Here is a 13,290-nt window from a genome sequence, read left to right on the forward strand (position 1 = left end):
TTTTTTTTTGTGTGAGTGAGATGAATTAATGCATATTCATATTTATTTTAGAACTACAGTGACATCTTCTGATTTCTGTCACCATGGCGACACCAGAGCTGTCAATCAATAAATTGGAAAAAAAAAGTAACTTGCGTTACTTATTTGAAAAAGTAACTCAGATATTCTCTTGTAAATTTAAAAGTAATGCTTTACTTTACTAGTTACTTATCTGATTACGTAACTCGCGTTACTTGTAATGCGTTACCCCCAACACTGATTATGAGTAGCTAATGTAGCTCCTCACCGGGAATTCATCAAAGTCGTTTTAGAGAAAAAAATGAAGGTGAAATCACTTATATAGTTCTTTCTAAAATAAATATGTCATACCAAACATGTAAAACTAGCAGCAAGGCCCTCAATTTATTATATCACTATTTGTTTCCACTCAAAAGTCGTTTATTTAAAGCGTCTCCTGCGTTGACTTCCATCCAAATAGCCTCAGTCGCTTTTTAAGCGGAGTTTGGCTCCCTCTCGCGGAGTACTCCCTCTCGTACACGTGACCTTAATTAATATTCAGGAACCAATTCGGCCGCCTTTCAACAAATCAAGTAGGTCGATTTGGCAAACGTCACGCAAGTCTCTTAATATTCATGAGTCAAGCCTTCGCCATAGTAGACACCCGGGGTGGTACACTGACTGGCTGAGTGTGCTGTGAGGAGGGAGAGATGGATGCGACTCCGCTGTCTGCCGGCTGTGGTACTGAACATTTTCAGTATAACAATAGAGCTGGCATGTTTTGAATGGCAACGGTTTTACTGAGGAAAGCAGCACGTGAGATGATTGTTTAAATGTTTCGTGCATTTGTTTGAGTGATTCTGTTGATTTATGCAGTGAATGAGATGGAGGCCGGTGGAGATGAAGAGGGAGAGGCTCGGGAGGAGACCAAGGAGGTGAGAGAAGATGCATGCATGAAAGAATACATCTTTACTGCCTTCACATCTAATTATTATAACATTCTCTATTCATGAGCATAAATGAATCTCAGAGTAGTGAGAAAAGGGGAAATCGGAGATCAGGCTGTGGCTGTGTGAGTTAACCGGCTTTTTTATTCATTCCAGGGTTGACACCCTTTTCACGTGACAGTGTCTGAGCATCTTTTGTATGTCTCGTAAGAGTTTAAGCAGATCATGCAGATGAGGATCTTACATTATTATTGGTTTTTTACCAGTTTACCTTGGCACACATTATTATATGTGGTTGCATGTTACACCTTTCAATTCCTCCTCTTGTTGTTCATGCATATTCATATTTCTGTTGTGGTTTCATTCATATTAATATTTCCAATTATTAGATTAAACTTTACAAATTAACTGCATTAAACAAATTAATGGAAGGATAACCGTGACATAAGATTCAGTGGATCACATTTTTTGTATAATGGCAGGGCAACACGTTTGCATATGTTTGCAATTTATAGAAAGGAGAAAGAATAATTGGTTTTGTTAGTTCTTCAGAGAACTGGCCTTTTCTGAAAGGTGCCTAGAGGTTCTCACGAGGATTGCATCACTGTTACTGTCACTGAGAAAACGTGAAAGTATCATTTCATTTCGGTTTTGGAAATAAGACAAGTGTATTCATTTAAGGCAAGAAGAAGATCCATAATTACAGATTGATAACCAGAATTAGCTAGCAAGAACATACAGTATCTGCATACATACCCTCACATCTACAGTGTGGTTCAGTAGTCAGCGGTCACTATGTTTATTTGCAGGATGAATACTGTTATGAAATATTACTGTGTTAAATATAACGCTATGTGATTTTCAGTATATATATATTTTTAATATGTACACTTCCGTTCAAAAGTTTGTGGTCAAAAATTTTTTTTTTCATGTTTTTCAAGTCAATTATGCTTATAAAGCTGCATTTATTTGATCAAAAATACAGTAAAAATTGTGAAATATTATATAATAGTTATAAAATAATTTATATAATATATATATATATTTAATAAATAATAATATTTTCTATTTGAATATTTTTTATAATGTAATTTATTTCTTTATTAATGCGCAGCTGAATTTTCAGCATCATTACTCCAGTCTTCAGTGTCACATGATCCTTCAGAAATCATCTAATATGCTGATTTGCAGCTCAAGAAACATTTCTTATTATTATTAATTGTGAAAACAGTTGTGCTGCTTTTTTTTTTTTGTGGAAGATGTGATACATTTTTATTCAAGATTCTTTAATGAATAGAAAGTTCAAAAGAACAGCATTTATTTAAAATAGGCATTTTGTGTAACATTATAAATGTCTTTACTGTCACTTTTGATCAATTTAATGCATCCATGCTGAAAAAAAGTATTAATTTCCTTGAAAAAAAAAAAAATCTTGCTAACTCCAAACTTTTTTGGAGTTGTTTTAACAACTGCTGTGCTCTCAAATTATTTAATTTGTCATTACTTATATATCATTTTCTCAATATGTCATCACCTGTTCTCGTTTTTAGTGCCAGAGACTCACTGCAGAGAGAGATGAGGCTGAAAGGCAACTCAAACACATTAAACGGGGTAAGATCAAAACTGTTGCTAAAGAATGTGAAGTCATCTGCTGTTTCTTATTTCTGTTTGTCAGGCTTGTGTGTCATTCAAAAAGGTAAGAAAAATATTGCAATGTGCAACACAGAGTAGATTCTGTTTATATGTGTGGTCTATAATCATTTGAATGTCATTAATGGTACTACAGCAAATTCATTTTCTGATCTTCTGCATAGACCAGAGGTCAACAATTAGCACCCCGCGGTCCAGTTCCCGGCTCAATCTGGACCACAAATCATTACTCATAAATTAAGACCATTCTAAACAGCATTTTTTTCATAGCAACCCACTTAACCATAGCAAGCTCTTTTGGTGCGTTCAAGTCAAGTCAGAAAGATCGCATTAACGACACCACAAAGCCGAAATTACAAGTGGGAAACTCTGAAGTTTCTTTAAGCCCAGAGTTTACATGCAATGGATGCCCAATCTGTATTGATAATAAATTTGTGGAAAATCTAAGTTGCATCTACAAAATACAATAGTATTATACAATTACGAGAGAATATAACGATTCAATTTACAGCACCTTTATAAATTGGATAAAAACATAAAAAACAAAAACACACTGGTTCACATTCTTTATTCATCTTTTTGTAGAAAAAATCTTGCTGAATTGCTCTGACCAAGTGATTTGAATACGCCTGACATTGTAATTACAACTTCCCAACTCATAAATACACATTTTCCAGGAGGACTTGAATGCACCTACCAAGCCAGCCCAAAAGTCTTACATTACATTACACTTTAACCACATAATTCGAAAAAGTTTGCTCAATTAATGTATTATTTATTATTTGTGATTATGCTGGTGTCCAACAAATCTGACCTCAATGAACTCCATATATCACCTTTTCACTCAGAGTAGGAGGTGAAGATGATCTCACTTGGCTCTTCCCACTAACTTGACGCTCGGCGTTGTCTTATCTCATCTCCGATCCCCGCGCCCTCACCCATATCATCATGACATTACCTGGGGGCTCTTCTGAATGATCCATTATTGTAGGTGTTAGCGGTTATTCAAGTCTCCATGGCTACTAGGAGCCAACCGCGGAGATGCGACCTTACCTGCTTCCATTGCATTTTGTGACATGTAAGGAAACCCAGCCTCAGCTACTAACTAATTTGTTAGCACTCTGACAACACTCTAGCGGCTGCCAGCTTTAGGAACAGAATCTGGAAATTGTTCTCAGGTGAGAAAAAGCCAATTCTTCTCTGCAAGCTTAAAAATAGGGTTTCATTTAACAGGGTTTTTGAATGTTTGTACTCATGTTTATGTAGTGAATATGTGAGGCATTGTGGAGTATTGTTAATGTTTTTGAATGGATATTCAACTCTATGTACCTAGTTATATATGTAGAGAATACTAAAAAAAGCATATTTTTAATTCTTTTGGATAGCATGGATGTACAGTTCCTAATAATATTATGTATTTGATATTTCTCAGAGGAATAGTTGTCAATATTTATATTTACACACACACACACACATATATATATATATATGTAATTAGCATGCTATATACATACAATTGTGGATATTGTCTTTATACACTTTATTAATGTGTGTTGATTTCAGGATATAATTGTGCCTGGAAACCCGTTTGGTAAATTAGTTGGATATTTTGAATATTAGTTCACAATATTATTAAGCAAAAGTGGATATTGTGATGAATCCAGTTTTATTTTCGACTGTTCTGCTTTTTGGATATGCTTGCTGCCCTTTTTATTGTTGTGCTGGAATTGTCAGATATTCCCTAGGGAGGCAACATAGACCAGTCTCGTTATATCATTAATTATTAAAAATCACCAATTATTAATTATTTATCAGTAGAAAATGAATAGGCACCCGCTTTTCAACCTTCCATTGTAGTTCATGCCAAACCCCTCATGCACTCTCTTATCATTTCTGAAATGCAAGTCACCCTGAATATGATTTAGTGAAAATATATTCAGTATGAATGGCTCGAAAAGCAAAATGCATGACATTTTCACAATTACCTTGTGAGTTACGGTCAATTTTTGTACAACCCTGGTACATTTTTTCATGCAATGAAATGGCAGTGCATTTATTTTATAACCTCAACCTTACTAAATGGCACACATTCTTGCTGTGGCTAACATGACACAGCAAATGTCACAGTAGTTTGGCCTAGTTGCTGTCATACAGGACAATAGTCTTGTGCTGGGTGCATGCGATTGGTCTGTGTTCTATTTAATGATTGGCTGCTGCAGGGGAACTGCTGTCGAGTATCTGGGAGGTTCTGGATCTGCGTCTGGGAAAGCAGCTGTCTCGCACCTCCTCTTTGGGACGCCTGAGCAAGCTTCATTAAGAATACCCTCGGTACTTATGCAAATTAAAACAAAGACCGTGTGTTAAGCTATCAGCCCCATTACTCAGCTTATTTACCTTTACGCTTTACATCTCACGGTTTGTGTGTGAAAGGAGCAAAATCTTAATATTTACATAAAATGAATGCTGCTTGCATTTTAATGTAGTCTACACATCCTGTCCTGGGTTTGGAGTAGATTACGGGTTGCAAGCGCAGGCACAATTAGTGCTGGAGTTGAAACCAAAATTGCTTGGTGATTAAACCTTAACTGTTGAGATTTATTAAAAGAGTTTAATCGCTGTGATCAAAATTGGGACGGAAGCGCTTTAGACTAATGCCAGCCTAACGTTGTGTTAAAGTGGCAGACAAATGCTTGTTTGAAGCAGTCTGGAAAGGATGCTGCTGCATTTCTTTAGGCTTTCGCCTCTGTTCGACTGACTCCGCAGAGCCTTATTTTGCTCATGCAGCATTAAGCGTGCTGGACTTGCTGACCTAGAATCTGCTCACAGAAGAAAGCCCAGCAGCAGTGCTCTCTCGGTCAGTCATTAGAAGCCAAATGAGTTGAGCAGATGAGTTTGGACTGATCTGCAAGGGAAAGACAGAGCCCCACGCCTGTTATTGTGCTGCTTTATTTTTAGAGGCGGCACGTGCAAACTCACACACCCTGAATCATTGGCAGATGCAGAATCAGTGAATGACCCAGATGGGCTTAGATTGAGGTTGTTTTGCTTTTATTGTAGGCAAAGACCAGATATTTATACAGTATTTTAATATTATACAGTAATTTCAAGCAGTTTCCGCAGTGTTCAGTGATGTGATTTTGGTTTAAAACAAAGTATTATACATTTGTTTTTAGGGGAGTAACAATACACTGATGTCACGTATCAGTTCAATACAAGTTAGTGATCTCACAATACTTCAAACAAAGCCAAAATAGTGTTTTTTATGATTACTTTTAAGACCTGTGATAAAGATTAAAATGATTTGGTATTACCTCAGAAATCAGGGCTTAGTCCTTTTCAGTGGTATTGAATAGAAATATGTATCTGTTCAGCTAAAAATACAGAATTATGTTACACATATACATAGTTCAAAATAGTTTAAAATACTATATTTTATTAAATAATGCGTTTTATTTTTAGTTTATTCATATTAAATTAATAAACAGAAAGTGTGATCTTCTGGGTTTACCATATTTGATGCCAAATTAAATCTGTCTAAACTTTTATTTTGGGCGAACTTAGACAATACATGTTTTCTCTATCCACAATAAATATTATTGTTGCATTTTTGTATTGTGACACAATATATTGTTACACCCCTGTCTGTTTTTCATGTCCTCATATTAATAAAAAAAAAGTCTACTATTCTTATATACATTTGATTACATGATGCACAGTATGCTTGTAGACAGTAGCAAGCATTATATTATATTGGGTCAGTGGCTGTGATGGATCAGTGAGCTAAAAAAATCGATGGAGTGCATATTTGGATGATTTCTGATATGCATTTCTCTTATGGACATTTGCATTACCGAATTCTCTTTTGGATTTCGGTTTTAAGCAAGAGTTCTGGTAGCTGTTGAGAGATGTGAACTTCACTTTAAACTGTCAGGTTATTCTCTCATTGGCTCTGCAGATCTGCGCACTGCAGCACTGCTGCCCATCCTGCGTATTTACCTGGAAAGGGAGAAAAAAGTGGCTTAAACCTGCTGAATTTAAATAGTATTATAGTATTTATAAGTATTATATGCTACCCTGTAAGCTGTTTTAACAGTTTGATCTCTGATTTTTATTGATCACGTTTTTTGCACATCAAATTTGCATGTTTGCTTTTTTCTGTATAGTGTCAAACCTGTACTAAAATGATGTGATATCAGAATCAGTTCATGATCACCCCCTGAATAAGAGGTCAATGTGAGGTCATGCATTGACTACGCCCTGCTTTCCATTCTCACAATGTACAGTATGTTACCACATGAAAAGAACATGAGGGATATTTATTCTGGGAAAGGGCTCCGGGGCAGGCCATTGATGTACTTTGCTGTGACTGCATACGGAGAGACGGTTAACAAAGATTAAAAAATACAAGATTAATGTAAAAAATCTATTGCTCATTGTTAGTTAATGCATTAAATACAGCTAACAAATGGAACCCTATGATAAAGTGTAACCAAAAACCTTAATGATTTTATCAATTTATTTCTGTTTGTTGACATCTTTCAGCTTTTCATATATTTGAACTAAAAAGCAATATAAGCATGAAAAGAAATCTGTCGACGTTGTTAAAAGTGTTGAACTCAAAAGGAAATCTTTTGCAGTGAATTTGGCTGTGAATTTGAACTTGAGATTCAGATTAATCTGATTCATGAATGAATCTTTCAAAACATTTTTTTTTTATATGCCTCATTGTAAAAACAACAACAACAACAACAACATAAAAATTATGTAAAATGGCTGTGAAAAACATGGTAGCAACATTTTAAGTTTTACAGAATTCAATTTACAGTAAAAAACATTTAATTAACAGATGTTAATATAACAAATTCTGTTTTTTTACTGTTTTAAAAACATAGTTATTTAAATGATAACCCATCAAATGTGAGCTGTCACAGAGAATTCTGGGAATATCAATTTATGTGTTTCTCACTCTAAATTATATTACTGTACTTTTTTCACTGTTTTTTTTATATTTTATATACTTTTTATATCTATATATATATTTTATATTTTGCTTGTATAATTACATGAAATGTCCCATTAGATCTGTTTTTTTCTCTGTATGAAATAAGGGGATTTACTGTTAAAGGGGTCATATGATGCGATTTCATTTTTTCCTTTCTCTTTGGAGTGTTACAAGCTCTTGGTGCATAACAGGTTTTTGTTGTATTATTTTTTACAGTCTTTTACTGTTAAAACAATGCCAAACTTCAAAAATGGTCAAACTTCAAATGTCACTAATTTATGGTGTTAATAATTTTGTTTTGACCACTTTTAGTTGAATTGTGAGAACAGGAAGCTGACGTATTTGAGCCTGTCCTCACGGCCGTGTCTGGACGAGCTGCTGCCCAGTATTTCGGACTGCATTTCCCAAGAAGAAGAGACTGACACGCGAGAACCTGGCTCTGATCCTTTTTCACAGTATAAGCAGCAGGTCAAAGGTAAATACCATAGTGTATCTCAAACAAATGGGGTGCAGTTTGACAAAATATAAATAGGCCTGTGCACAATTTCCTTTGCCAAGTAATCTGTCATCATATTATATCAAGGGTACGTCCATTGCAAATTCAGATTTTTCCACAGATCTCCAAGAAACCGTGAGTTCTTTGCTGGAGGAGAAAAAGCAATTGACTTGTCAGCTTCAAAATCAGCAGAGGCAGATAGAGGAATTGACAGCACTTGTGAGTAGCAAAGCAACTTTTGAACTTTTTACGCAAATCAAGCTCAGTCGGGCTTGATGGCAGTGAATGGGGGCTTGGAATGCAAAGTGCTTGCAATATTTTAACCTGCTCATGAATAATAAATGAGCTTGAAATGAAGCTTTGCGCTACTGCTGATCCTAAAAGGATATCGGAGTAACAATGTCTAATTGAGTTTCTTAGCTGAAACATGTGTCTCATGTTCATTTACAGACTGAAAAGGAGCAGGCCGAGATGAAGGAGCTTTATAAAACCATTGAGCAGCAAAGCAAGACCATTAAAAGGTTCAACAGGGGTGAGTATGGACGTTATGAACACAGAGCCGCTTCATTTCCTCGCTTGTATTCAAATGCATGAGCTTGACATCATCTCAAATGGCCTGCAGTGCATCTGTGCATGTGTCTTCCAAGAAGATTAATGTTCCCCACCAGCCCACTCACTACCGTCAGAGTCCCCGATCAAATTATCTGTAAAAGATTCACCACAGGAAGTCCCTCTTCTCCAGCTGGGGGTGATGCACTTTGTTTTGTCATCCTCCCAGCTCCCTCTTTGCTCATTTGTGTTATTACTCTGACTGGAGTATTGGAAACTGCATTGCTCAAATGCTGCACTGGCTTATGCTGAACTTATTCTGAACACATAAATGTATATATATATATAATGTGTGAAGTCACATTGTTATTTAGAGCTTGGAACTGAGAGTTTTTGTTTTATATACAAGGAATGTCATGGCAGTAGAGACAATACAACCAATTTCTATTATGAGCTGGCTCTTTTTAATGAAAATGTCTAAAAGACTAAAATATGTGAACCATTCAAAAGTTTGGGGTCGGTAATATTTTATTTTTTATTTTTATTAATTTTTTTATTTTTTTTTGGGAGAGAAGTATTTTATGCTCACCAAGGCTAGATTTATTTAATAAAAAATGCAGTAAGTTAATTTTAAATAGCTGTTTCTTTTTTCTTTCTTAATATATTTTCAAACGTAATTTATTCCTGTGATCAAAGCTGAATTTTCAGTGTCACATGATCCTTCAGAAATCATTCTAATATGCTGATTTGCTGCTCAAGAAATATTTCCTATTATTATCAATGTTAAAAACAGCTGTGAGGCTTAATATTTTTGTGAAAATATGATACATTTTTTTCAGGATTCTTTGATGAATAGGAAGTTCAAAAGAACAGCATTTATTTGAAAGAGAAAACTTGTAACATTATAAATATCTTTACTGTCACTGTTTTGACCAATTTAATGCATCCTTGCTAAATAAAAGTATTTATTTATTTTTAAAAGTATTTCTTTATTTCTTCAGTAGTGTATTTTTCCATAAAGCATTACTTTTTATTTTGTGTAATTGTTAAGTATATAGTTAGATCCAATTATTCTTCGCTTAGTAAAAGAATCATTCATGTAAAAGTGGAATCAGTAAATTACCATCCATGCTGCCCCTAGAATAATCTATGCCTGTAATACTTTCTGTTATGATACGTTTTTGTATTATAACCCAAAAAGTCTAGGGATTGACCAGGTCTATTGCTTTAGTAGAATGAATCAGGTGTCATTGTTTATCTCTTCAGTGTCAATGATGGCCACTCATGAGTATGAAAACATGAAGGAGCAGCTGGATTTGGAGCAGAGCCTCAGGCAGAAAGCAGAGACCTATGCACACGAGGTACTGGATAAAACATGTCTGTATTCACTGTATCAATACACGGGTGACAGGCCAACTTCAGTCCCCGCTCTGACAAACTGTGACCTGGTGACCTCAAAATCCAACCAAAAGACAAGATAAATGTATTTATTGACTGATGAGTATGAATTGTCCACGATTGCTTGCATCACAGTAGTATGTTAATAGCTGAAGAAGCAAAATCATCTGAAATTGGAAGTCGTTTCCTAATGTTCATTTTCTCCTGTAGATGATGGTGAAGCAGAAAGAAGCAAACAGACAGAGCATGATTCTGCTGCAGCAGGGAGATCCCAGCATTCAGCTGATCAAAGCTTTGGAAGATGTGGCCAGTGTGACTAAAACATTAGAAGAAGAGAGAATACAGCACCAAGAGAAGGTAGGTGAAACTTCTGGAGTATAGGTTTTCAGTTTTATTAGCTAATTTCAGAAAAAAAATTTTGTGAAAGTTCAGCCATATTTGCACGAACACAATAAGCCTAATCATGGATTGCATGATAGGATTAGACAGCAGAATTAAATTGACTAAACCCCTTTTCATTGCTTTTAACACTGTCAGCTAGAGCTTTTCATAGACTTTCATAAATATTAATCCTCTAATATTCGTTATTTCTTTAGAACTCAATAACCGGTTTTGTCTTATTCAATAGCCACACACAATCCAGTTTAATCAGGCGCTAAATAGTGCTGTGCATTCATCTGACTTACCTAAAAGTGTTCTAATAATGTAATAACCTTCAATAAATGTAATCTTCGGCAAATCTCAAAATGAACACTTTTCATACTGTAAATTATAATGCAATGCCAAATTCACACATTTAAATGACTGGTTTTAGTTTGTAGGGACAGATTTACTAACAGCTTGCACCAGCACAAACCATTTTTTGGCATTAAAAAACTGCTGGCAGGATTTACTAAACACATTCAGTGATAAATTAGCGCTGAGATGTGTGGACACAGTTATTTTCGCTGCTGACTTTATTGCACATGTATTTCATTTGTAGGAGTTTCTCTTTCAGACGCACAATTTATGGGAGCAGAGTATTTAAATAAATCATGAAAAGTGATTTACTAAGGTTTGCAATAGACAATCTTCTGGTATTTGTGCCATTAATGCCCCAAAAAAGCATATTTTAACCCATTTCGCGCTTGACATGACTGTGATAGTTGCTAATTTGCACTGCTCTTGGTAGATTGTGTTGGGCAGAACTTTCCACTCCCATCTGCACATTTATGGGATTGTGCTCTCACGTTGATTAGTAAATCTGGCCCCTAGTGTTTTAGACAAAATAGTATTGAATTGTAGCATATGGCAACCCATATCCATGCATGCAGTGAAGTTGGCATTTCAAACAGCTGATTCAGGTGTTTCCTTCACAGTGATGGAGTGAGGCTGAGAATGTGTCAGACCACATTCATTCATTCTTCAGTTCCCCCACAATGTCTTGTTGGTAATCCAGTACTTTTCTTAGGGTCTCCTGTGGGTCTTCTGTTCTACATTTGCAGCATCAGCAGTGACATGTAATACTTTTCAAACCACATTAAATGATAAACGCATGTGGGCGATACACAACCACAGCTATATTAAACCAACACAAATCTCAAAGCACCAGAGGAGACATCCGGAGGCTTGACAGCTGTCATTATTTGGGGATTCATTCAGCAGCTGACTGTCATCAATAAGCTGTGGCAGCAAATAAATCATTTCCAGATCATCAGCTACTTATTACACCTGACACCGCAATCTGAGCAAACTGGATGAGCAAGGAATCATGGAGTGACAAAATTGCAGCATCACTAGTTCTAGTACTGCTTTTGGTGGCAAATTGGATTTAGTGTTTGTGAATCAGTAGGACTGACGTGTCATAAGTCAATATACAGTCTGACCCACAATGCATATCCAAAGAGCATGGATCCTAACTTCAGACGTCACGAAATCAATAGGCTATGTTAGCAAAGCCATGTTTACAAGTCAGCCTGTAAATATGGACTAATTCTGTACCAAAGTCAAGGACGTTTTACATTTGGCCCCAGTTTGAGTTCCGTTTGAGTTCATTGTACCAATCCAATCTAAAAGAATGACAGATTTCCACAGAAACAAATCACGAAACCATTTACGGGCATTTTAAATTATTTTTGAATATTGGTGTGTTCAAGTCCTCCTGAGAAGTTCATATTTGCGAGTAGGGAAGTCAGGTGTGTTCAAATTATTGTCGGAGCAATATAGTATGGAAGCTTGTTTCCACCATTGAATTAAAAATAAAAAAGGTACAATTCACAATTCTGACTTTTTTTCTCACAATTGCGAGTTTACGTCTCATAATTCTGACTTTTTTCTCAGAATCGCGTGATATAAACTTGCATTTGTGTGAGATAACCTCATGAATGTGAGAAAATAGTATTTTTTTTCTTCATAACTGGACTTTATAACTTTATAACTAGCTTTATATCTCACAATTTTGAGAAAAGATGTCAGAATTGTGAGAAATAATGTCAGAATTGCAAGTTTATATCTCTACATCTACAAAAATGATGAATAAAGAATGTGCATCTAGTGTGTTTTTATTAAATATATGAAGGTGCTGTAAATTAAATCATATAATCTATTGTAATTGTACTGTACAGTACTGTGGTATTTTTGTACATGCAACTCAGACAGACAGACAGACAGACAGACAGACAGATAGATAGATAGATAGATAGATAGATAGATAGATAGATTTATTGTAAATGAAAAAATAATAATTTCATTTTAACAAATTTACCATCAATACAGAAGATGCATCCATTGCTTCCAACATGTTTTCTCACTGACACGTGCCCAACTCAGAAACTATGGGCTTAAAGAAAATCCTGATTTTCCTAATGGTTTAACTCATAAATATGCGTTTTCCGACTTGAACTCAACATATGTCCCATTTGTTTGCAGGTAAAAGCTCTAGAGGCTGAACTGGACGAATGTGCTTTGCGTAAGCAGCTAGTTCAACTGCAAAGACAACTGGAGATATTAGACGAAGAAAAAAAAGAGACCGAGGGACGACTGCAGGAGGAAGAGAAGAGAAACACTCTTTTGGAACAGAAAGGTAAAACTAAGGATGACTTTAAATTTGAAGGCCAGATAATTGAGGCGCAAACCGCAGTGACCCACATGCAGTAACATCCCGGCATCCTTCTGTTGTTTGTCACAGTTAAAGAGCTGCAGGAGGAGAGGAGGAGCTGTGCTTCAGCATCAAGCCCCTCCCCTGGGACTGCTCCTCCCCCGGCCCCTCCTCC

General features: G+C 35.8%; 1 protein-coding gene across 1 annotated transcript in view; it reads left to right on the top strand.

The window, feature by feature from the left end:
• Positions 1-672: 672 nt before the first annotated feature.
• Positions 673-13,290, top strand: part of LOC107730910 (shootin-1-like) — an 18,775-nt gene continuing 6,157 nt past the window's right edge. Inside the window, exons 1-13 of the mRNA XM_016541866.1 lie at positions 673-738; positions 874-932; positions 2,495-2,555; positions 2,620-2,640; positions 4,814-4,897; positions 6,550-6,608; positions 7,909-8,071; positions 8,214-8,311; positions 8,543-8,624; positions 9,908-10,002; positions 10,250-10,396; positions 12,947-13,100; positions 13,206-13,290. Of these exons, the coding sequence (XP_016397352.1) occupies positions 708-738; positions 874-932; positions 2,495-2,555; positions 2,620-2,640; positions 4,814-4,897; positions 6,550-6,608; positions 7,909-8,071; positions 8,214-8,311; positions 8,543-8,624; positions 9,908-10,002; positions 10,250-10,396; positions 12,947-13,100; positions 13,206-13,290 (1,139 nt within the window). The 5' untranslated portion in view covers positions 673-707. The remainder of the gene's footprint in view (positions 739-873; positions 933-2,494; positions 2,556-2,619; positions 2,641-4,813; positions 4,898-6,549; positions 6,609-7,908; positions 8,072-8,213; positions 8,312-8,542; positions 8,625-9,907; positions 10,003-10,249; positions 10,397-12,946; positions 13,101-13,205) is intronic.

The sequence above is a fragment of the Sinocyclocheilus rhinocerous genome, unplaced genomic scaffold (assembly GCF_001515625.1).
Source record: "Sinocyclocheilus rhinocerous isolate Xijiao unplaced genomic scaffold, SAMN03320098_v1.1 scaffold2114, whole genome shotgun sequence".
Taxonomy (NCBI): Eukaryota; Metazoa; Chordata; class Actinopteri; order Cypriniformes; family Cyprinidae; genus Sinocyclocheilus; species Sinocyclocheilus rhinocerous.